General features: G+C 48.2%; 8 protein-coding genes across 15 annotated transcripts in view; 3 read left to right on the top strand and 5 right to left on the bottom strand.

The window, feature by feature from the left end:
• Positions 1-7,819, bottom strand: part of LOC118509523 (putative glutamate synthase [NADPH]) — a 31,497-nt gene extending 23,678 nt beyond the window's left edge. For 2 of the 5 annotated variants that reach the window (XM_036050233.1, XM_036050234.1), the window contains exon 1: positions 7,386-7,760. The gene's annotated coding sequence lies outside the window, so the exon portion shown is untranslated. Of the gene's footprint in view, positions 1-1,293; positions 1,478-7,385 lie in introns of those variants that run through there. The other 3 variants (XM_036050229.1, XM_036050231.1, XM_036050230.1) reach the window with 3 other exon arrangements.
• Positions 7,820-8,117: 298 nt separating this feature from the next.
• LOC118509526 (WD repeat-containing protein 92) lies at positions 8,118-9,558 on the top strand. Its single transcript, XM_036050236.1, has 2 exons — positions 8,118-9,184; positions 9,265-9,558. The coding sequence occupies exons 1-2, from the start codon at positions 8,283-8,285 to the stop codon at positions 9,470-9,472; spliced, it is 1,110 nt and encodes a 369-aa protein (XP_035906129.1). The 5' UTR covers positions 8,118-8,282; the 3' UTR covers positions 9,473-9,558.
• On the bottom strand, positions 9,498-12,153 carry LOC118509525 (tetratricopeptide repeat protein 27). Its single transcript, XM_036050235.1, has 3 exons — positions 12,017-12,153; positions 11,106-11,955; positions 9,498-11,040 (listed from the first exon to the last, which is right to left on the bottom strand). The coding sequence occupies exons 1-3, from the start codon at positions 12,117-12,119 to the stop codon at positions 9,570-9,572; spliced, it is 2,424 nt and encodes an 807-aa protein (XP_035906128.1). The 5' UTR covers positions 12,120-12,153; the 3' UTR covers positions 9,498-9,569.
• A 223-nt stretch (positions 12,154-12,376) lies between these two features.
• On the top strand, positions 12,377-15,577 carry LOC118509515 (DDB1- and CUL4-associated factor 8-like). Of its 3 annotated transcripts, none has more exons than XM_036050216.1 (8): positions 12,385-12,586; positions 12,756-12,986; positions 13,048-13,384; positions 13,482-13,711; positions 13,771-13,863; positions 13,937-14,654; positions 14,741-14,886; positions 14,958-15,577. In XM_036050216.1, the coding sequence occupies exons 2-8, from the start codon at positions 12,793-12,795 to the stop codon at positions 15,445-15,447; spliced, it is 2,208 nt and encodes a 735-aa protein (XP_035906109.1). In that variant the 5' UTR covers positions 12,385-12,586; positions 12,756-12,792; the 3' UTR covers positions 15,448-15,577. The 3 variants fall into 3 exon arrangements, with proteins under 3 accessions (XP_035906106.1, XP_035906109.1, XP_035906105.1); XM_036050212.1 differs by having other exon boundaries at positions 12,735-12,986; XM_036050213.1 differs by having other exon boundaries at positions 12,377-12,986.
• A 121-nt stretch (positions 15,578-15,698) lies between these two features.
• Positions 15,699-17,168, bottom strand: LOC118509519 (proteoglycan 4). The gene has a single exon (XM_036050221.1). It carries the CDS (start codon positions 17,064-17,066, stop codon positions 15,846-15,848), a length of 1,221 nt encoding a protein of 406 aa, XP_035906114.1. The 5' UTR covers positions 17,067-17,168; the 3' UTR covers positions 15,699-15,845.
• Positions 17,169-17,279: 111 nt separating this feature from the next.
• On the bottom strand, positions 17,280-19,461 carry LOC118509518 (general transcription factor IIE subunit 1). Its single transcript, XM_036050220.1, has 3 exons — positions 19,161-19,461; positions 18,083-18,756; positions 17,280-18,000 (listed from the first exon to the last, which is right to left on the bottom strand). Exons 2-3 carry the CDS (start codon positions 18,727-18,729, stop codon positions 17,352-17,354), a joined length of 1,296 nt encoding a protein of 431 aa, XP_035906113.1. The 5' UTR covers positions 18,730-18,756; positions 19,161-19,461; the 3' UTR covers positions 17,280-17,351.
• Positions 19,147-20,558, top strand: LOC118509521 (rab-like protein 3). Of its 2 annotated transcripts, none has more exons than XM_036050227.1 (3): positions 19,147-19,317; positions 19,708-20,069; positions 20,165-20,558. In XM_036050227.1, exons 1-3 carry the CDS (start codon positions 19,272-19,274, stop codon positions 20,525-20,527), a joined length of 771 nt encoding a protein of 256 aa, XP_035906120.1. In that variant the 5' UTR covers positions 19,147-19,271; the 3' UTR covers positions 20,528-20,558. The 2 variants fall into 2 exon arrangements, with proteins under 2 accessions (XP_035906120.1, XP_035906119.1); XM_036050226.1 differs by having other exon boundaries at positions 20,150-20,558.
• LOC118509522 (histidine triad nucleotide-binding protein 1) lies at positions 20,548-21,157 on the bottom strand. The gene is made up of 2 exons (XM_036050228.1): positions 20,975-21,157; positions 20,548-20,901 (listed from the first exon to the last, which is right to left on the bottom strand). Exons 1-2 carry the CDS (start codon positions 21,086-21,088, stop codon positions 20,632-20,634), a joined length of 384 nt encoding a protein of 127 aa, XP_035906121.1. The 5' UTR covers positions 21,089-21,157; the 3' UTR covers positions 20,548-20,631.
• Between the last annotated feature and the right edge of the window lie 435 nt (positions 21,158-21,592).

The raw sequence follows: 21,592 nt of genomic DNA, 5'->3' as shown, positions 1-21,592 counted from the left end.
GAGTTGATAAAGTGTACCTTTCAAATCGTAACGGAAAATTCCAAACATAGTTTAAACTCCCGCCCGTATCGTCCCCTTCGCACGATGCCGCACCGCACCACGAAGGCTAACAAATGGCGTAATAAAAGTATTAAATTTATCGCAATGATATCATGTTTCGTTCGCTTCATACTGCGGCACCAAGCGCCCAGAGTAGGGTAAAATGCGATTAATAAATACACAATCGCTTAAACATAGCCGCAGCCATACGGAGCCGTTTGTTTTTTTTTCTTTTTCTCCGGCTTCAATCGTACTGCTGTGCAGCACAGTTTCAACCCTGACCCACACACATGCATGCCACACACACACACACAAACACACATTCCAGAAACCAGTAACAGCAAGACCTACCACGGATCCATTAACGGATCCGGAGGCTAGTCAGCATTTTTGATAAGAAATTAACGCGACTACATCTCGTGTTCGCTGCTGGAGTCCCGAGCTTAGTCACGCGTGGCAAAAAAACATCTAGAGAGTAGAGGTTTTTTCTTGAGTGTTTTTTGGTAATGCTGATTAAATTGGACCTATCGAAAATATAAATCATCCTACGCTCTGGAAACGGAACGGCATCTTTTATCGGAATTTTATTTTATCCGAACTGCCAAATCAGCGTGTGTTATGCCAGATAATGCACTGTGTCAAACGTCTATTACCATTACTTCTCAACACATTGGTCTCGGATCAAAATCCAGGACAAGCGACCAAAAGCCGGCCGGTTTCGTCTGCCACATTCGTCAACTGTATTCGATCGCCCAGTTCGTGCCATATTCCGTGTGTTACCGGACGGAAAAAAGCTGAACCAACGATGGGATGGCTCCACTCATTGGGGGCGGGGGGAAGCGTGTTCCCCTACAATACACACCCCAACATGCCGTTCGGTGCTCAAAGTCTCGTGACGACTTGTGAGCTCCGAAGGGTGGAGACCAGTGACGAACGAGTCGAACAAAACTCCCCCCGAACGGTAACGAAATCTATTTCCGTCCGCGAAACGCTCACAAGCGCACTCATTTCTCGCGTTTCCATTTTGCCACGAGGGGACGCACGATCACTGCCTGCTGAAGGTCTTCCAATTAGCGTCTTGGCGAACGGTGGAATCATCGCGAAGGGAATCCCCACACACCAGTGGATCCACATGAAGTGCAGAGCATAAGCGACGGGTACCACAGAATTTCACCACAGGACACTCACACACGCCGGACATGATCCAATTTAATTTTTTCACACACACACATGCACACTGTTATTCACACTTACTTGACAAAAGGAAGCGAATGAAACCGACCTTAGAAAGAATGTTTTGGGAGCTCTTGTGCAAAAAAAACCCCAGCAGAATATACCGGTGTCCGTATAGAATCACACGTGTGTACTCGGGGCGCGAACAGAGTTAGAAGAGCGACACACAACCGTCAAGTTCGAGCGTTGCCAGTGAACAATGAAGTCGAGTGCGTGCTGCATCGCGAGCAACCCCCAGGTTCAAATTCCGGTCTGCTCTACTGCGCGAGAGAACGGTTTGGGGGGGGGGGGGGGGGGGGGGGGGGGCATTCGCTATTATCGCGCCGCCACAACGCAATCCCTCTTCTCTTTGGTCGCGATAAGGTGGTCGGAGAGCGAGAGCATAAGAAAACGCCATCGGGACCGGTTTGGCCCCATTGCCTGCGTCACCAGTGATCAGCGACTAAACAGCAGCAGGTCGGTCAGTCGGTCGAACGTACAGCAGACGGCGCCATCCAATCGTGAGCAGCACGAGACTACCCGAGAAACTGGTGCGCGCACTCGCCAAGTACGCGTAAAGCACGCCGGAAGATTAACGTCTTATCGAGCTTTTCTCATTATCGAAGGAAAGCCAATTCCGTTGAATGTCTCCGTCGGAAGATATCGTATAAGCGAAATTGTCTTTTTCTTCAACCTTGGATCGCTGAATGTGTTCTCCGCTCTGTTCAATAACCTTCGCTCGAAGCCATTGAACTGCTCTGCGGCAATTGGGACTGCCAGAATGAAGTTGTTGTTCAATGAGCGATAGGTGTGTGCAAGGAACGCACAACTTCAATAATCTGAGCAAAAACCGGTCTACACCTGGGACGGGGGTACTGTAGACAGCGCATCGCAACTACAGCATGCGATGAAGAAGATGAATGCTCTTCTATAGTCAAGTAAAGTGGCGGCTACCACATGTGAGCCGCATCTCCCCTTCCGTTGCGCGCCCTCTTCTCGTGTGCAATAATTGGCGATCGGTTGAGTTCTCTATTTTAAGCAAAAGCCACGAAGTATAAACGCCCAACGAGACACGTCAGTAACCAGAAGGCCATTGCGCGTTGTGGGAAGTCGTACAGTTGTCCTAGTCTAGACAAATCTCGCTCCTGGCACGCATAACGGCGTAGCAGTGAAAAGTGCCGGCCGGCCGGCGAAGAAGCCGGTTCCACACCGTTCGAACCTGGTTCGGGTGGTGGCGCGTGCATTTGCAACGAAACAAACGCTGTACCAATATGGCTAAAGTGGTGGTGCCTTTGACGCTTCGCCAGCTGAATAATTTTAAAGCGCGAAAGAGGTGTACAACTTTAAGGATTATATTATTTGTATTATTAAAATTAGAAACTCTTTCATTGTTACATGTTGAACGAGAGAGAGAGAGAAGTTGCAGCTCGTGACGAAACACCGGGTTTTGACTCTTTGGAATAAATTAATAACACTTTGTTTCAATCATCAAACGCATTAAATCTTACAAACGATGCACGTCTGTGAAATATTATCACCTTTCAATGAGGACAAATACTCTCACGATAGATTTCACAACCATCTGTTAATTTCAAACACATGTCGCTCATTTTTAAGAGAATCATTTCACAACCATGTGAAAGTGCATGAAGCAGATTCGCATCCAAAACTGGGACATCTTGTTTATGTCGCCAACTTGCAAGCAATGCATTCCCCATCTATCACGATAGTATTTATGCATCGTTGAGCTGTACTCCGCTTTTAGTACGTTTCTTTGCTTCCCTCCTGAGTGATGTAACTCTTATTTTCTACCTTCAATTGCGCATCTACTACCAACCCCGTGTCACGCTTGATGGAATCGGGTTTAATCATCCCCAATCTACTGACCCCCCCCCCCCCTCCCACTCCCTATATCGAGAGCATACCCCCGGTACACGTGGAATGCTGTGCGATTGCTGTGTGTTGTTTCTTGATCAGGCCACGCGGATGGTAAATTGAAGCCGCGCGCGTATAACTCAATCAAACTGTGGTGTCAAACCAGTGAGCACGAACGAGCGGCGTTGGTTAAACCAGGGATGATATTCATCCATTCCGGCGGGACAGATTTGTTTGTACATCTATTGATTTGCACAAACTTATGCAATTTCCACTCGGTTGCGCCCGGTACAGAAAAAAACCCCGTCGAGTGCAGTGGAGATGCTCTCGTTATACTGCTATCATCATCATCTCTTCCTGGTGCGCATACCCTCTGTGCCATGCGGTTCTTTTAACTGCGTAGATAAACTGCTTGTCGTAGACGAGATGAGTTCATGTCACTAGGTGTGGTAGCTCAATTTGCATACGAAAAATGTTTTTAAATGAGCTTAGCAGATCGCTTCACCTTCCTTGCAAAGAGGAAGTTAAATTTGTAAAAATATTGTTTTGAAAGTAGAACATCGTTAACGGGAAAGTTTTACTTATCTTGCCCTCGAGTCAACCCATGTCCCCAATTATGAGAATACGGTAATTTATCTCATGGATCTACATTTTTGCCAATTTTCTTTACGACTCTGGTTCGTGTCGCTCTGCAGGCAATCAAATTTATCAATTCCATCCCATCCCGAGCCGCCTGCGACTGCGTTAGGATAATTGATATGACATTGGAACGTTTCCATACATCGCCGACCGCCATCTCGCACTGTGCATAGAAAAACGGAGCCGAAAACTTTGTCTCCCCCGCCAACCGAGATATCCTACATCCACGGGATTAAACATAAAACCTAGTTTCACCTGTGTGCTTGGCCTGCTGCGGCTGCTGTTGGATTAATAAATCGCTCAGCCGTTCGAGCGGTGTAGACGACGCTTGAATAATTTATTTTGCACCCACAGACTAACAGGGACCCAGACGTCAAACATCTCAAAGTCCGACGGCTATCCGAAGTTCGTTAACCTCCGGCACACCGGTTGGCAACATTACACATTCGCACACTTTCTTTGTTGGCCCTTTGCCAATCATCGTCCGCGAAATTCTCTCATAAGAGGCAGAAAACATAAAGAAGAAGGATGAAAAAAACTAGCTATGGAACACCGATCCAACTTTTGTGTTCGAGCCGTTTGTCCACAAAACAGTGAGGAGCACAAGGTTCTGCTGTTCACGTTTTTGCTACGCGCACGCCATCATTTTTCGCCAACATATGTTTGTCTCAGGGAGGGCATCAACGGGGACATAACAATTGTCCTGCAGTCACTACACGGCGCCGCGACCCGCCAAGGTTAGCTCGCGGTCATATGCTGCCCACAATTAAATGCTTAGGAACTTGTCCACAACAACCAAGGAATAGCAGCGCCCGAAAGACGAAAAAAAAAACAGGCTGTAGATTCGCATCTTGTCCTATGTCTTCTTGTCTGCACTTTGATTTGATGGTTACGATTTGTTTTTTGCTCGTAATATTGTTTGTTTCGTTTTGCGGTTTGCACTATACTTTGTCTTCGTCCCTATCGAATCTGCGCCCGGGATCGACCACCATCGTCTTGGACAGTTAGGAATGATGAACATTATGGTCGGTAAAAGATTTATTGCAACTTTAAAAAGTAGCTTGTGTATGCAGAGCGGCAATCGTAAACTGTCCGTATACTGTTAAGTTGCGTTATAAGCTCTTTTGCCGTTGTGTTTCGTTTATTTTTGCTTTGCACGCGAGATTCCTAGAACAAGTTTACAATTAAATTAGCAAACAGGTTAGGTTTTGCAGGCACTTTTGTGTGCCGATCTTCGTGCTGGTAGTTTCTGATGTTTGGAAAAATAATCAAAGATCGATCCTACGTAACAGACGGACAAGTGGAAGACCGGTTGTCAGGATCAATTACGCAGACTTCGGCTCGGATGCCCCAAGGGCAAGTGGCGCTAGTAATATTCTACCCAATACGAGATGAGATGTATTAATGAATTAAGTACATAAAGCTTTGTCACTTCTGGGCACCAATATCTTTATCAAACACATAAACGAGAAAAGACTCCCGCAGGGCAAGAACGGATACGGACCCATACCGACCACAACACACCATATCATATCCTGTATTTAATTACTCATATCTAATCATAAACATGAGAAACAAGTCCAATCTACACATCATTAAACCCCCCCTTGGGACTCTGGATTTGATCGGTATTTTTACCTCTTATCTATCAAATTGTACTGATTTTGGTGGGAAAATAGACAACCCCACAGCAATCATCGCTGAACAGCTGATTCTTTCCATTAAACAAAAAAAAATCGTATATCCTTTCTTGACCTTCTCTTTGCATCCTGACAGTAAGCGTGAGCAAGAACATAGCAAACATTGCATTCGTTTTGCTGAAGAAGAAGCAGAGAACGTTGCGAATTTCACAATTCGACCAAACCAACTCCTCTCACATAAAATTGGGTTCAAACAACTCGGAGAGAGGGAGAGAGAACCTCGCAAAAGAGCTAATAAAATGTACTGATTTTTTTGGGTTCATTTTTCTTAAACTTTTATGTTTATTTGTGAGCTTAAAACAACTGAAATGAATAAGAAGCCGTTAAGTACCATTAATTACTGTGCATACAATTCATTCATGTATGTCACACTCTTCATACACAATGTAAAAGCTTCTAGAACATTCCATTACTTTTTGACTCGTTCGTAGCGTCTCTTTTACACATACGGCGACCAGGAACGGGGGGATTCCTGCGTTTCCCTTTCGGCCAACCCTTTTTCCCGTTTTATTGTGTCTGCTTGTGGTTGCATACACTCATACACACGCACAAAACCAATAAAACCTTCGCGCTCCCGCATCCCTACCTAGACGGACGGACCTACATCATATCCCTCTTCCCCTTTTGCCCTAATTATCGATCGGTTTCCCTTCGCGGGAGTCTCTTCAAGGGCAAACCTTGTCGGAATATCGGGAGGAAAACTGCCGGCTGAAACGCGTCCGCAAAACAACTTTCCCCTATTACTGCCACTCGTCACCTGCCCTTTGTTCGCTGTTTGCAAAATGATGGCAACAAAGATTTCCCTACCGTTGTGGCGCTCGTGAGCGAAAGATAGGAAGGAAATATCGATTGATCAGCAAATGGAAAAATCAACAACAATCCACCGACGTCACAGGAGCGCACTACGACGACCACACGCAAAACACTCGCTAATACGCACGCACTGATAGCGACGCGGCGGAAAATTGGTCTCGTGACTGGAAAAAATCCGCTTGCCAGCAGTAGATGAAAATTTGCGGGACTTCGGGCAGTTGGAATGCTTCAGGCAATGTAACGATTGGCTGAAATGAAACTAGGAACCGTTTCGCTGCCCTTTTCCACGCCGACGAGGATGTCCACCACTACTGCTGCTGCTGTGTGCTGCAGAAGATGTTCTCCATGCCGGGAAAACGTTAGCGCCACCGGGGTGCGCTGATTATGTAATTATACGCTTACGATACTATTGCACACATCACTACATATCACCGACCAATGCTAGGAGTGCTAGAACTTAAATCATTTTCCGACATTTCCAACACAAACTTCGGCACTAAAATGCCAACGAAACAGGCCCGATCCACTCCTTTCCTTGCCACTTCTTCCATATTCGTGACAACGATCGAAATATGCCTCGTTAGAAGAAAAGCGAGGTTATGGTTGCTAACGGACACACACATTGAAACAGGCTAGGCAGACTCCTTCTCGAAAAAGGACTCCACGGTAATGCACGTTACCTTTGGTCATGGAATCCCCTGGTCACGAAAATGAAAATATAGTAACACTTGCACTCCCCACACAAATCTCACTCGCCCACAGAGATCGTGGCGGTACACAACATATCCCGGGGAAAATGGGTATTCTTTAAATCTGCGTTTCACCGCATATCGTTTCCGCTCGCTCTGCTGCGAGGAGCAATTCTAAAAATAAGGAAATTTCAACGCGCAGCACATAACTGTATGTGTGTGTTGAAAAATGAAGACGATGTAGAAGACGAACCTGTTTCTTCTGACGCAAAAAGCATTCGTTTTCACTACCAGCACACGATAAAAAAAAAAGACGAAAGTAATAAAACCAACCCAATCGCCAACTGGGATCCTTCTTCTTTTCCTGAAAACGGGTTAAGGAACGATAATGCACTACATTTGTGGAAGCATAACTAACCGTGCACAGTAGTAATTCCGGTATCCAAACTCGCGCAACGACCGGAAACTTTATGCCACGACACGACACCGCACAGTTTGCACACCCACGAGATTTGCACCCGCGTTTTTTTTTTCCGGCTCAGGAGAAGCTCGTCCTTTCCGAGAAGAAATGTTGTGCTAACAGCAGTTATAGGTGTGAGTGTATGAAACGGTGTACGGGTGTAGGCATGTAAAATACGCGCGTAATCGAAGGAAAACGGGCACTTTTCCACGCACGATTTCGTTCGACGAACGGAAGCCGCTGTTGGGATCACGTTTTTGTGGGCTTTCTGCCGGACACTCGGTAGTTATTCACTGCACGGATATTCACACGGAAACCTGTATTTGAAACACGGTGAGGAACAGCTTTGCTGCAAGAAACGTCCTATTCAACCAACTGACGGAACAAGAATGTGCGTGCATTCGGAGAACGAACGCGTTTGGTACCAGCAAAGGAGGCTAGATAAAATCTAAAGGCGAGCTTACACGTATCGGTGGACTTATGGACACGATGGAACCGTGACTCGAATTCAAACTCGAAGCTCAAATTAGGGGTAAATTGAAGCATTTTTCAGCTTTATCTTAATTTTTCAAGGCGCCTTTTATCTTATAAAATCTACGAAGGCGCAATTTAGTTTTGTTTTCGTCCGTAGCCGAACTTAAACTGCTGCTACAAATGTCAACCGAACGTGACCGTGCAAACGACCACAGTGCATGGACAACCACCACACGTTCAAACGTGTGTTTATTTACAAATCCTAGCAACAACGGTTACCATCGTTCGATCCTTTCACGAAAAAGCATCCTCTTCTTTTCTAGATCCTTTTTTCAACGTTTCGTGCCCGGTTAGCATGGACTGTACTGCACCTCCGCAGCAATGGATTCCGTTCAGATGATATCGCACATCGAAAAATCGCTCAACTACTCGGTGTATGACGTGAAATGGATACCCTGTACAGCCAAGTTCGTGGCCGTAGGCTCACAACCGAAGGGCACCGGAACGGTACAAATTTACGAGCTAAACCATGGCTCGCTGGATTTGGTGCGCGAGACGGAAAAGCAAGTTTCGCTGAAATGCTGCTCGTTCGGTGCGTCCCGGCTTCGGGCGGAACATCTTGCGGTGGGTGATTTTGCCGGCAAGCTTGCCGTGTACGATCTGGAGCGGCTAGATGCGCCCGTGTACGAAGCGACCGGTCACGAAGGAATCATAAATACGCTTGACGCAATCGGTGGATCGACGGTGAACTGCGGTGCGCCGGAAATTGTTACCGGTGGGCGTGACGGTTCGGTGAAGGTGTGGGACCCACGGCAACCGAACGATCCGGTAGCAAACATTTGTCCCGCGGGCAAGGATTCGTTGCAGCGACGGGACTGTTGGGCGGTTGGGTTCGGAGATTCGCACAATCCGGTAGAGCGGGTCGTTTGCTCCGGGTATGACAACGGTGACCTGAAGCTGGTCGATCTTCGCAATCTAAAGCTGCGCTGGGAAACGAACGTTAAGAATGGCATCTGCTCGGTGGAGTTCGATCGGAAGGATATACGCATGAACAAGCTGGCCGTAAGTACGCTGGAAGGTGGTTTGCACGTGTTCGATATGCGCACCCAGCATTCGAAGCATGGATTTGCGTCGGTGAGAGAGAAAACCGTTGGCCAATCGCTCGGCACCAACGGTGTGGTTAGTGCGGCAAAGTCGACCGTCTGGACGGTGAAACATCTGCCGCAGAATCGGGACATTTTTATGACCGGCGGTGGATCGGGCAATGTTCGCATATGGCTTTAGTAAGTAGACATTCGGCGTAAATCTGGGCTTCCAGAGAGGGACAAGTCAATAACGCTTTTTTTTTTGTTTCCATAATTAGCCACTATCCGGAGAAACGATCCAAAACGTTAACAGATGGAGAAGAGGAAGGTGTTGCCGGTTCGTTGGAAATGCTGCACGCTACCACCCTGTCCACCCAGCCCGTGCACACCTTCGACTGGAGTCCAGATCGACAGGGTTTGGCCGTGTGTGGGTCGTTCGATCAGACCGTACGCGTGTTGATTACTACCAACTTGAACCTGCATTAAATTTTACAATAAATAAAGCCTTCTCTAGAGGATAAATCATAAAGAAAAAATATATTTAGCTGTTCGTTTCGCGAAAATGGAAAAAACCCGTTCTCTTTTATTGACCCATCGCTTGCTTCAATTCGGTCGTAATATTATCTACCAAGCTTTGAAGCGCGCCCAACGGTTCTACACAAATCGGCCAAGCTTCAGTGTTAGCCGAGCGTAGGCAGGCCTGTCCGGTTAGCCGGGCGGACGACAGTTGCGATCGTAGTGCCACGAACCGAGCTTCCTCGCTTTTCCCATCGACGAACGCTTTCAAGCTACGCTCGCACAGTTCCACGCAAAGGTTTACCACGGTGGAACAGCTGTCCGGCGTTTTAGCCCACTGACTATTGGACTGCGTATAGCCGCGGTAAGCGTTTTGAAGCTTTTGGCAACGCTTCAACAAGTCCGTATCCTCCAGCTCTGCTGCCAGCTCGTACAGATACCCATTGGTGGGCTGTTGGGCACAGGCATGGCCAAGCATGGTGATCGCTTTCTTCTTCAGGCGACTGCAAGCGGTTCCATCGGCATCCTGCTCTCCCAGCACGATCGCGCGTACAATAATTTCCAGCACCTGCTTGTCGTAGTAGCGTTCCTTCAGCTCCAGCAACCGTTCGTAAGCGTTCAGCGCGTCCACAAAATTCTTCGTATCGATACAGACGAGCAGATAGTTTTCCCAAACCTTCCAGTTGCTGAAGTTACACTTGAGCGCTTCCTGCAGCACTTTATGTGCCCGGGGCTTTTCCCCCAGCATGATGTACGCTTTCGCGAGATTGTTCCACGGCTCGAAGCCGTGGCTTTCGAACGACGTGTACAGCCGGTATGCATAGGCTGCCTCTTCCCAGCGCTCTAGTTCAAGCGCCGCATAGCCTAGCCGTAGCAGGGTCCGTTCCTGCAAACAGTTGATCTCAATCGAGCGACGCAGATGCCCGATCGCTGCCGTATAGTCTTTGCGCACAAAGTAGTAGTTGCCCCAGTGGCGCTGGGCACTGGCGCTCGTTTCTTTCGATAGCTCCCAGGCCTGTTGATAGCATTCCACATCGTCCGTGGCATCTCCCAGCATGCAGTACAACCGCACCGTGGGCCCGTTCCGTTCTATCAACTCCTTTATGACGGCAGCAGCGAGATGCCGCATCTCCAGCACCGTGTGACACTCGATCACGTTCTCCCAGCTCTGCACCTCCTGGTAGATGTCGAGAGCACCCTTTACCATGCCGAGACTAACCATCACGTCGGCCAGCTTTTCCTTCATCTGCCAGTAGGAGATGAGCCACGAGCTAAACACCATTGGCAGACGATCCGCAACCGGGGTCGATGATGCGGTTTCGCCGGAGGATGCATCGAACTGCTGTATCAGGTCCTCCATTTGTCGCAGCGAACGATCGACCGTACGCTTGTGCGTGGCTTCAATGGTGGCGTTCAGGAAGAGTGCGGCCACGCGCGTTGCCCAAGGTCCGAACCGTTGATAGACGAGCGAAGTAATGTAGGGTTGTATCTCTTCCAACGTCAGCTGTTCTCTTGGCTGGGACACGTACAGAAAGTACCTAGTGAGGGTGAGATAGAGAGATAAATGATTTGCATTCATGAATGGCAAACTGATTTTACTTACAACTTTGCAAGCACCATATTCTGCACCAAAGCGGGCAACTGAAGATCTTCGTTCTCTTGCTCGTTCACAAACTTTACCTTCTCCAAACGCACCTCATCTTCCAGCTTCAGGATGGCCGGCAGTTGGAAGCTGCCGTGCGTTTGTGTGGCATCGGGCAGTTCCAGCTCGCTCACACCTTGCAGCCGGAGTGTCAGCTGGGGCAGTGGGTTCTGCTGAAACTTGGTACGCACTCCCAATGCTCCCTCCACGGACAGTGCCACATTCGAGAGGGATTCAAGCTTCTCCAACCACTGTTCCGATTTGGTAATGCGCTTGAATTGAACAAATCCCAACAGAATCTCTAGGTAAATTTCAATCTTCAGCGCCCTGTCTACATCCTCGAGGGTAGCTACGAGCATGGCCACGTTTCCATTGAACCGTTCGTACAGATCGTGCGTGAGATCATCGATGCAGCGCTGATGAACGAGCAAATACCGTTGATACCAGAGCCGCAACCGCAGTCCTTGCTCGTCGAGATTGATCAACCGTTCAAATATCTTCTTGCACACTAGCAAACAATCGGCACGCACAACATTTACATTCAGTTCCTCTCCGTCAGACTTCAGCTGTGCCCGGTGGTTGGAGGTTTCAACGCTCGCTTCTCGTTGATCGTCCTTTGCGCGTGGACCGAGGAAATTGTACTGTAAAAATGCGATCAAGCTCCCAATGGCCAGGTGGAGTAAATCCTCGTTTGAAGCACCAGTTTGGAGTTCTTCGCCGATGAGTACCTCGGTGAAGGTATCCGACTCCAGCAAGGCTTTTAGTTCGGATTTAAGCAGCAGTGCATAGAAGCGCCCCGAAGGTTCAGGAGCTGTAATAAACGATAAAGAATAGCTTAAAGATAAAAGAGAAGAATTTCGCTACGAACTCACCGTTAGGATGTTTCAAAGTTGCAAGCAAACTATCCATAGCGGTAAGTATATTTGGAAAGTACTGTTTCTCACTGCACGTATGGGCAGGCAGTTTGCGCACCATGTGTTTACTGCTATGACAGAAGGCAATTCAAAACAATCCCGAACTGCTTGGCACAGTGGTTTGGCAAGTGGTCAAATGAAGAATAATTGCGATCGTACGTAGGTGAATATTTTCCTCTGTAATTTTATTATGAACAACTCTTTAGTTATTTAGGTAAAAGTGATGTGAGTGAAATTTTTTAAATTGTTTTGAAAATTAATTTAAAAAAAAATTCAGTACATTTACTAAACCGACTCACGATGCGGCGCCGCTCTGGAAAATACAGCAAATGTCAGCAAACGGGGAATGTGTCAGGCCCGAGCAATCGAACCAAACAACCCTGTTGTGCGTAATAATTATTTGCAAAATTTAGTTCCTCATTTGTGGGCTCTAAACAGTGCTAGGAAGTATTTCTACAGATTCCATTTTCTGCGACCGTCCGTAAAGTACCGGCGGACCGATCGGGGCGGACGTGCAGTAACAAGTTGGTACGCGACTTTGGTCTGCAAATCTATTTTGATGGCTGGCTGGCCGTAGTACGCCACTCAGCTTTGTGGCTGTGGCAGAAGCAAAATAATCAGAACAAGGCAAAAGGGTGGGAAAACAAAGTAACCCGGCGCCTATTCATCTCCCAAGCCCAAACTTCCCTTCCAACAGAGAAAAGGCTACTCTGAAAAAGCAGAAAAAAAACGCGATGGAAGAAGACTCGCCCAAAAACAGCGATAATGAGGCGGAAGACAACAGCAGCCCGCGGAAGAAGGTGAAAACCGATCATGACCTACAGCAACCCTCGACGTCGGCCACCGGTGCATCGACTTCATCCGGCAATGTGGCGGCATCCACGTCTACCGCGACCGTGTCAGACAAAAGCGATGATCCCTCAGAACAGTAAGCACACGGTTACCATGGTCCCGGATTTCCCTTCAAGTGAAAGACACTTTTCTTTTAGGGAAAGCAATCGACAGCGGGAACCGCTTGATGATACGCCGGAACGGGAGATTGATGAAGATGACGCACTGCTGGCTGCTGCCGGCATATCACCTAGATCGTCAGGTGACAGAAGTGACGCAGAAGACGATGAAGCCCGTTCGGATGATGTGTTTATACAGAATCTGGAACGGTCTGTGGAACGATTGCGGCGCAATGTTCGCCGGCTAACGAACCGGCATGATCGGGCACGGAACGGTGGTGGCGAGAACGCGGCAGGTGATGCTGCCCAGGCTGGCGGAAATCCGGCTCCCAACAATGCAATCGACCGCGAGGCATCTAATCGTATAAGAAATCAGGTTCGAGCTGGGCGAATCGTATTGTGGCCACTGTTGTTAATTGTTGGTTTGCTTTTCTTCTTTCTTTTTCTTTTCCCCGGATGTCTGTTTGGTCCAGATTGCCAATAACATAGCGCAGCTGTTTGCGCCGAACGTTTTCCGTGGATACGACACGTCCGAGGACAGCATCGACAGCATCGATGCGGCCGGGAATGGCGAGGAGCAAGAGGAAGACAATAGGTCACTGTTGTACGATGGTGAAAATGGGACGGAGAGTGACACATCTTCGAACTCTGCCTCCACATCTACCCTATCGTCTAGCTCGGAAAGCTCCGTTTCCTACGGACAGTAAGTGGATAAAGACCGGGTGATAAGCGAACGTACAAGTAAACTGTTCTTCATTGTAGCACAAGTGGTTCCGAATACGAATACGCCGACTTGCCAGTGCGAGACGAGCTGAATGTGGACACGCTGGACTGTCTTAAGACCGCCTCCGTAAAGTATGATCACCACAGCGAGGTTGGCATTTCCGGGCTTAATGTTTCATCCTCTGTGCATGTTGCATTTTTCCAGGTGTAAATGGAATGTAGTGCGCGATATATGCCAGCGGCAGCACGGCGTACGCTTCCACAAGCCACCCGCCACGGTCGGTAGATACGATCCGAGCCAATTCCAAAAACGTGCCTACGGCTCGGTGAACCTGGTGCAACGGATGGGCCTGCTGCACAAGCTCGTGCACCATCGGGGTTGCGTGAACTGCTTAAACTTTCACCCGACGGGCAAACTGTTGGCCAGCGGTTCGGACGATCTGCGCATCAACCTGTGGAACTGGGAAACGAAGAAGCTGGTAAAGTCGATCCGCAGCGGACACAAGAACAACGTGTTCCAGGCCAAGTTTATGGTCTGCGAAGGGTACCGGGACAGCGACATTGAGCTCATCTCGACCGGGCGCGATGGATGCGTGCGCCACACGTTCGTCGCACCGTCGGGCCATTCCACCACGAATCAAATCTTTCGCTCGTCGCACGCGATCCACAAGGTGGCGATACCGGCCCGCAACGATCACGTGTTCCTGATGGCCGGTGAGGATGAAATGGTGCGCCTGTGCGACATGCGCCAGGGCAAGGTCCAGACGGTGGTCGACGTTGGGAAGCGGTTGTACAGCATTGCCACGCACCCGTTCGATTCGGACTTTTGTGTGGCCGGCAATGGCGGTGCGGTGCGGGTGTACGACCTACGGCGTGCGCAGACCCCGAAGAAAATGCTCGCACCGAATGAACCGACCGAAAGGGTAAGCATGATACGGGATGTCGGTGCTTATCGGTTACCTGCAGCTAAAGATAATTATTTTATGGCTTTGGTTTGAATTTCTAATAGAGACTCCATTCGAGTATCACATGCGCTGTGTACAACCACGATGGGTCGGAGATTCTGGCCAGCTACAGTGAGGGCGACATACATCTATTTAATCTGGCCGCATCGGACTTTCCGCAGTTGTCATCGACCCGTTTCCGGGGGCATTGGTAATGATGTTAAAGTGCTGCCGCAATTTGAAAACGGTCTAATTTAATGGTTTCTACCTTCCTTCCATTAGCAACATAAAAACGATCAAGGGCGTAAGTTTCTTTGGCCCACATTCGGAGTACGTGGCGAGTGGTAGCGACTGCGGGTACATCTACATCTGGGAAAAGAGCAGTCAATCCATTGTGAACTGGTTGCGAAGCAATCCGGGGGACGTTGTGAACTGCCTCGAACCACACCCCGAGTTTCCGATACTGGCCAGCTCCGGGGTAGAGGATGATGTTAAAATTTGGGTTCCTAAGGGGCTAAAGGACGAGCAGACGGCACCGCTGTTCGATGCGAACGATTTGAAGCGCTACGTACGGCGCAACCTTAACCACCGGAACATCTATCGAACGGATTTTGGGTTGCGGGCGACACCACTGTCTCGCTTCTTTCCGACACTTACGTACCGGCGCCGTTCGGTCGCCCATCTGAACATAGACGATGCGGTCGACGATTTGCAGGAGCAGGACGACTACGATCGGCCTGGCCGGTCGCGGCTCGATTGTAGTCCCTCGTAAATGAGCATCTATGTCGGTTGGGGTTTTGCGTCGACTGATGATATAGCATAATGCGCGAGGTATGCGAAAACATGAATGAATTCCGATTGAAATAAACCGACACAGGGCCACCGAAATTGTGGTTTTTGTATTTTTTTTTGTTACGCCTGATTGTGTAAGGGAGTTATGGGTTTGTTTCAGAAACATTAAAGCCACATCTATTTAATGCCTTTTTGTGTATTCATTTCAATTTGAAGGATGGTCTGTCCACGTACCGGAAAAGGAAGTTTTATTTGATAAGTATTTAATACAAAACCAGAATATAGATTAGGAAAGTTAGATTTATTTAACCGAATTTTAATTATTAACAAATCGCAATCGGCGGAAAACAGTTCCATCTTCCGGACACCGATTTGTACTCAAAACCCGTATTTACTTTGAGTTTGCCGTCTTGACTGCCGGTTCGCGGCCCACATCGCTTCCAGCTCTTGGGCATTTGCCTGCGCCTTGCTTGCCAGCTGTGTAATATGTGATTTTCGCTTGCTGGTGCACGTCCAATCGCCTACCAGATGTCCAGTCGGCACGTATCCCGTCTCATCCTGCAGCTGGCGTCGTAGGAAGTCTTCCTTCGAGGGTACGATATCGGCAGACGTGATGTCGATCAGATCGACCTCTTCAATGCGGGCACGCTTAGCACGGTTGCCTCCGATGAGCGCGGACAAGGCAGTTTCGCTTGCTAAATCTTCCGATGCATCTTCCACCTGGCGCGTTAGAGCTGAAGCATTCTCGAACGCTGCCGATGCACTGGCTGCGGCTTGTTCCTCCGATTCAGTCAACTTACGTACGTTCTCCGCAAGTTTCGCGGCCTTTCTAGCAACCATCGCACTGATTTCGTTCGTACTGACTGTGGGCAATTCCTCGACTTTGTTGAACGAGAAGAAATCAACCGTAAGCTCGTCTCCATCATCGTCCTCGTCACTGTTGGCTGGTTGCGTAGATGATGCAGCTGGTTGGGCTGGTTTGCTCGGTTTGATCGTACTCAGCGGAACATTGCGTGGCCGGTTAGCAACGGAATCCGGCACGAGACGTTTGCTAAAGCTAGTAGCGCTTGTTGATGGACCGGCAGAGCTGCTGGACGCTGACGGTTTGGAGTCGAACAGTGCTGTTCGCGGTTTCGGTAGCATACTGAGCAGGTTGGTCGTTTTCTTCGGCAGTGCCGCACCAATGATTGGCTTTTCTTTCTTGGCACTCTGCACATCTTCGCCATCTGCGAACTCCTTCATCGAAGGGATGGTAATTTGCACCTTGCCATTGCGTACTTTGGGCCTCGCGGGCAGGCTCAGGGCGGGCGGCGGCTGAGGTAGTGGAATGTTCGCCGGGATTGCCTTTTTGTGCAGGAATTCGTCATCTTCTTCCACCACACTGAGATCGTTTAGATGTTTTGGGGCTGGAAGATGTAGATGATTCTTGGGCGTCTCGGGTTCGTCTTCGATGGGGTCTTCGGGTTCTATTGCGTTTTGTTCCGAGCTGGTGGGGTCTTTCGGTGTGCCGTTTTGTTTAACCACCGATTGCTTAGGTTCTTCCGGTTGCCCATGATCCGATTCTTCGTCGCTGCTGTATTCGTAGGCCACTAAGGACATGATTTGTTTGTTTTTTTCGAATGTAATTTACTTGCGTTTTTAGCGAGAATGCCGTTCGTAAACAAACACTGGGAATATATAAATGGATGCGTTCTGCAAACCCAACTGACAGTTAGGCTGAGTGCGCCAATCTCATGTCAATTTGAAGTGTCATTTTGTAATTCAAATCGTGGACCGTTTCTGGCACGAACGAAATATGATCGCATACACACCTTTTTCTTTTATGCCCCATAGGGCTGTAGTTTCAAATTGAACGTTTATTTTATTATATGATGATTCTAACCATTAATCGTAAATGTGACTGAAGTGGTCCTGGTACACCTGTATGTAGGTTTCCTTTTCCTGCGGTGTCATGTCCGCTATCAGCGTGTCATTAATTTCATCCAGTGGATATGGCTTTCCTGCTACAGTGACCGTCGGGATGTCGTCATCCGACGCCGAATCCATTATTTCGACGCTCGGTATTTCCGCATTTTCGATGTCCTGATCGTCATCGCTAGTATCACTAGAGTTGCCATCGTTGTTTTGTCCCAAACCGCGCACAGCCTCATTCGCTGCACTGTTGGCGCTCTGCTTTTCGTGTTGTAACAGCACCGACATAATATCGTCCGCATCCTTCCGTCCGCGGCTAGACATAACGTTCGTGGTAGTACTGTTGTTGCCCGTTCCGCCGCTACCGATCGATGTGGGTTGCGTGGAGGTAAAGGCAGCTTTCTCCAGAATGGCATCGACCGAATTGTCGTCCATGTCGTTCGAGATGACGGTTGACTCGGTCATCCATACTGGCCGGTCCTTACGCTGCGTGGTCGTATCGAGCGTGTCGCTATCTCCGATCGTAATGTCTACGCGCGTTTCCTCAACGACGAACCCGCTGGAACGGGTGGCTTCGCCGGACCACTGCTCCGTCGGTGCTTTGGTGGATGGTTTTGCGATTCTGTAAGCAGCAAAAACAAAAAGGGGAAAAAATGAATTTTAGCTGGATAAAATAGCACTGCATAGCGGTAGTTTGAACATACCCTCGTATAGTGTCTATGTCTACTGGTTCTGGTTCTAGTATTTCGGGTGCCAACTTGATACCCTCGACCTGCCGCAGCAGGTCGTACAGTGGTTGCAGCTGCTCGTTGAACTTGGCTAGTAGCAGTCTTGAGTCTTTCTTCGGCAATGCGGAACTATCTTCGTCCACCGCATTGCCGCAGTACGTACAGCGGAACTCGCTGGTAGCGAAATCAAACAGCTGGTCTGCCTCGAGATCCGTAAACGTTTTCTTGCAGTTAGAACATTTGAAGCTCGCCCGGCTGGTGGCGTCCCGTTCTTCCGTTTCCATCCGTTTGCGCATGTGGTCGAGCTTGTACTTTACCACGTTCACGAACGTTTTGTAATTGATAAAGTAATAGTTTACCTTCTGCGCCTTCCCGTCCGGACCGGTTTCCATTTTAAGTCGCACTTGTAGGAATTTATCGTTGCGCAGAATGGCTATACGGGCGCGTAGCATTTTACGTTCGAATTTCAGCAGTTCGCAGATGTCGTCCTCCTTCATGCAGGGATTCCGTACCAGCATATCGACCACGAGCGCATCCTCGATGGTATAGAACCCGCGGACTACGAATCGGGCCAGCTGCTTCAGACTGCTCGGTATCTCGGTAACGTACCTTTGGTCCCCCATTTTGCTGCTAGTTTCAGGTGATTTGGTCTATGAAAATTAAAAGAAGGAAAAAGTGTTTATGAATTAAATGGATGGTATTTTGTATTGAAGAAACGCTTTGAATCATGAACGTTTTTCGAGTTGTCTAAACACAGTTCAGTGTGCTTTCTGACCAAGGAAAAGAATTTTGTGATCGAAGTTTAAATTTTTGTCAATATTATTCATGAATATAAACATATTAAAGCGTTATTTTCCTTTTAAATTTATTATCAAGAAATGTGCTGTGCAAAACAGAGAAAAAAACGATCAACCGATCACAAACAAAATGTAAACAAACGGCTCTCTGTCAATTACACTCTCTCTCTCTTTCTCTCTCCCACTTTCTCGCTCAGAAAACGCGCTCATGTCAAATAGCACTTGCGGTGCCCGAACACACGCACACACTGACACACCTGTCAAATATTGGGCTGGCGCTGGGATGACTGTGTGTGCTTCTCGCTCAGTTTGTTGTTCGTTTTCACGAAGGCCAGGTTCGGCGGTGGCACGATTTTTCACTTCACTGTATGGCGGCTATCGACAAAGTTCGCGTGCTGGTTGTTGGCGATTCCGGTAACGGGTTACATTACGCGTCTATTGATTGGTATTTGGTGGCGGTCGGTAGCGTGCAACCGTGACTAAACTTGCCCTTTTTGGCTAGCCCAACTGGAACCGTGCCGCGGCACGGAGCGCCATATTGGAAATTGGCATTTCGATGGTGACAGTGTTGCCAGCAAGCGAGCGAGAGAGCAACCGGGCAACAGTTGCTAGCCCGCTGGTGCTAGCATCACTGGTTTTTGTTATTGTTTTTTGACAACTAGACATGTTTGTAAAATTATGAATATTTTCAATCTAAAAATACGCGCCTGTTTGGTTGAAATTTGTGGCCACCATGTGATAGGACCATGGATTATACGGAGCACTAATATTCCTCAACGCTGTAACGCTTATATTCCCTTCCAGGAGTTGGCAAAACGTCGCTGACTCATCTTATCGCCAACAATGAACCGCTCACATCTCCCGGCTGGACTGTGGGTTGCTCGGTGGAGGTGAAACTGCACGAATATAAAGAAGGAACACCAGCACAGAATACGTTCTTCGTCGAGCTGTGGGATGTAGGTGGTTCGATCAGTCACAAAAATACCCGCAGCGTCTTCTACAATCCAACCCACGGCATCATTCTCGTGCACGACCTGACCAATAGGAAAAGCCAGGAAAACCTACAACGATGGCTGGCGGAAATTCTGAACAAAGATGGAAAGGATGCGCTCAAGGGTGCCGACACGATGGACATGGATCCGGAACAGTTTCTTGGCTCGACACAGGTATAGCATACGCGCATCCATGTGCAAACCCCAACGGTGGTCCAGGTTCGATGCTCTAAGTAACTGAAATGATTGATTAGTTTAAACATTGTCAGATCCCTATACTGGTGATTGGAACGAAGCTGGACGTGCTGGACGAGAGCCACAAGCAAAAGATCGTGAACCGAACGTCAGCCGGAGGCATAGCGGAACAATGCGGAGCGGACGAAATATGTCTCAACTGTCACGAATCTCGATCGTTAGCTGCGGGCACAACGGATTCAGTGAAACTGGCGCGATTTTTCGATAAAGTGATCGAGCGAAAGTATCATAACAGGGAGACGGGACGGAAGTATGCTACGAACTACACTTCTACCATGGCTGGTTCATTTGGCACGTTTCCGACGCTACAATCTGCAGTGCAAAATCCTACCTTCAGCTATCTTAACACTAATCCTGTGACTGAAAGCTTATCGTGATGTAAATAAGTACCAATGGCTTTAAGCGTAACGTTCCGTTGTCTTTTTTATTAATGCATCCGATGTAACTGTATCGTTGAAAGCAACAGCGTCGCTACATCACTTTATCCCGGTGGCCACTGCATCTGACGTCCGCCGAGGAAATGCAGGTGAAGGTGATACACCGACTGAGCACCGTTCTTACCGTCGTTGATAACGACACGGTAGCCTTCCTCCAGTCCTTGTTCCGCTGCCACCTTCTTACCGACCAGCATCAGATGTCCGAGCAGTGCCTCGTCCTCTTCCGACGCCTTCGACAGCTGGGCAATGGGTTTGCGAGGAATTACGAGAAAGTGCACTGGCGCTTGCGGATTCACATCGTTAAATGCAACGCACTGCAAGGGGAGCAAGAGAGCAAAAGGTCAACAAATGGGGTTGAAAATGTTGTGCATGGTTTCGTTCGCTTACCTTATCATCTTCGTAGATGAATTTAGCCGGGATTTCCTTGCGGAGGATTTTACCGAAAATGGTATCGTTTGCGGCGGCATCGGCTGCCTGCGCTTTTGCTACCTCGTCCGACATTTTTCCGGCTAAAGTAATCAGCAAGACGTAGACGGAATGGGGAACAGCAAACAGTTAAGGCGCGTATACACTGTTGTGAAACGAATTCGTTTATATTCGGTGTATATATTCGTGATTGCGCACGATTAGAGCAGTTAAAAAGACTGACATGTTATATCAAATTGATGGCATGATTTGTCTTACAATTAAATGTAAAGCTTTGCTTTGTGAAAATGGGAAATTCTATTTTTTACGTTAAAATTATTCGTAATTTGTTGTACACGTGTACACGAGGCATAAGAGGGGGTCAGAATAAAATGACAGCCTAGTGACATTTCGTTGCTGTTCTTAACCGGTTCAGCATTCCCGATTATCCGTGCGAAAGAACAAATTTAAATTTAAACGGTTGGTATGGAAATAAAATCGCTACTGTAAATCGTTTCTTCATGGTACAACGTTGCATCTTTGAACTTTTCAAACTCTTTATCAGCTATAAAATGATCAGAAAGAATGAGTTACTATTAA

This window comes from Anopheles stephensi, chromosome 3 (assembly GCF_013141755.1).
Source record: "Anopheles stephensi strain Indian chromosome 3, UCI_ANSTEP_V1.0, whole genome shotgun sequence".
NCBI lineage: Eukaryota > Metazoa > Arthropoda > Insecta > Diptera > Culicidae > Anopheles > Anopheles stephensi.
The sequence above is the reverse complement of the archived record's forward strand: the minus strand, read 5'-3'. Positions and strand labels throughout refer to the sequence as shown.

Excerpts from the sequence above, each read along its gene's own strand:
- LOC118509519 (XM_036050221.1), bottom strand. The coding sequence starts at position 17,066 with ATGTCCTTAGTGGCCTACGAATACAGCAGCGACGAAGAATCGGATCAT.
- LOC118509518 (XM_036050220.1), bottom strand. The coding sequence starts at position 18,729 with ATGGGGGACCAAAGGTACGTTACCGAGATACCGAGCAGTCTGAAGCAG. Across the intron at positions 18,001-18,082 it reads GACATAGACACTATACGAGG|AATCGCAAAACCATCCACCA; the intron begins GTATGTTCAAAC and ends TGCTGCTTACAG.
- LOC118509515 (XM_036050212.1), top strand. The coding sequence starts at position 12,405 with ATGTGTCAGGCCCGAGCAATCGAACCAAACAACCCTGTTGTGCGTAAT. Across the intron at positions 13,385-13,481 it reads CTAATCGTATAAGAAATCAG|ATTGCCAATAACATAGCGCA; the intron begins GTTCGAGCTGGG and ends TGTTTGGTCCAG. Across the intron at positions 13,864-13,936 it reads CTTAAGACCGCCTCCGTAAA|GTGTAAATGGAATGTAGTGC; the intron begins GTATGATCACCA and ends GCATTTTTCCAG.
- LOC118509521 (XM_036050226.1), top strand. The coding sequence starts at position 19,272 with ATGGCGGCTATCGACAAAGTTCGCGTGCTGGTTGTTGGCGATTCCG. Across the intron at positions 19,318-19,707 it reads GCTGGTTGTTGGCGATTCCG|GAGTTGGCAAAACGTCGCTG; the intron begins GTAACGGGTTAC and ends ATTCCCTTCCAG. Across the intron at positions 20,070-20,149 it reads AGTTTCTTGGCTCGACACAG|TTTAAACATTGTCAGATCCC; the intron begins GTATAGCATACG and ends ATGATTGATTAG.
- LOC118509525 (XM_036050235.1), bottom strand. The coding sequence starts at position 12,119 with ATGGTGCGCAAACTGCCTGCCCATACGTGCAGTGAGAAACAGTACTTT. Across the intron at positions 11,956-12,016 it reads AACTTTGAAACATCCTAACG|CTCCTGAACCTTCGGGGCGC; the intron begins GTGAGTTCGTAG and ends CGTTTATTACAG. Across the intron at positions 11,041-11,105 it reads AATATGGTGCTTGCAAAGTT|GTACTTTCTGTACGTGTCCC; the intron begins GTAAGTAAAATC and ends CACCCTCACTAG.
- LOC118509526 (XM_036050236.1), top strand. The coding sequence starts at position 8,283 with ATGGATTCCGTTCAGATGATATCGCACATCGAAAAATCGCTCAACTAC. Across the intron at positions 9,185-9,264 it reads AATGTTCGCATATGGCTTTA|CCACTATCCGGAGAAACGAT; the intron begins GTAAGTAGACAT and ends TTCCATAATTAG.
- LOC118509522 (XM_036050228.1), bottom strand. The coding sequence starts at position 21,088 with ATGTCGGACGAGGTAGCAAAAGCGCAGGCAGCCGATGCCGCCGCAAAC. Across the intron at positions 20,902-20,974 it reads TCATCTACGAAGATGATAAG|TGCGTTGCATTTAACGATGT; the intron begins GTAAGCGAACGA and ends CTCCCCTTGCAG.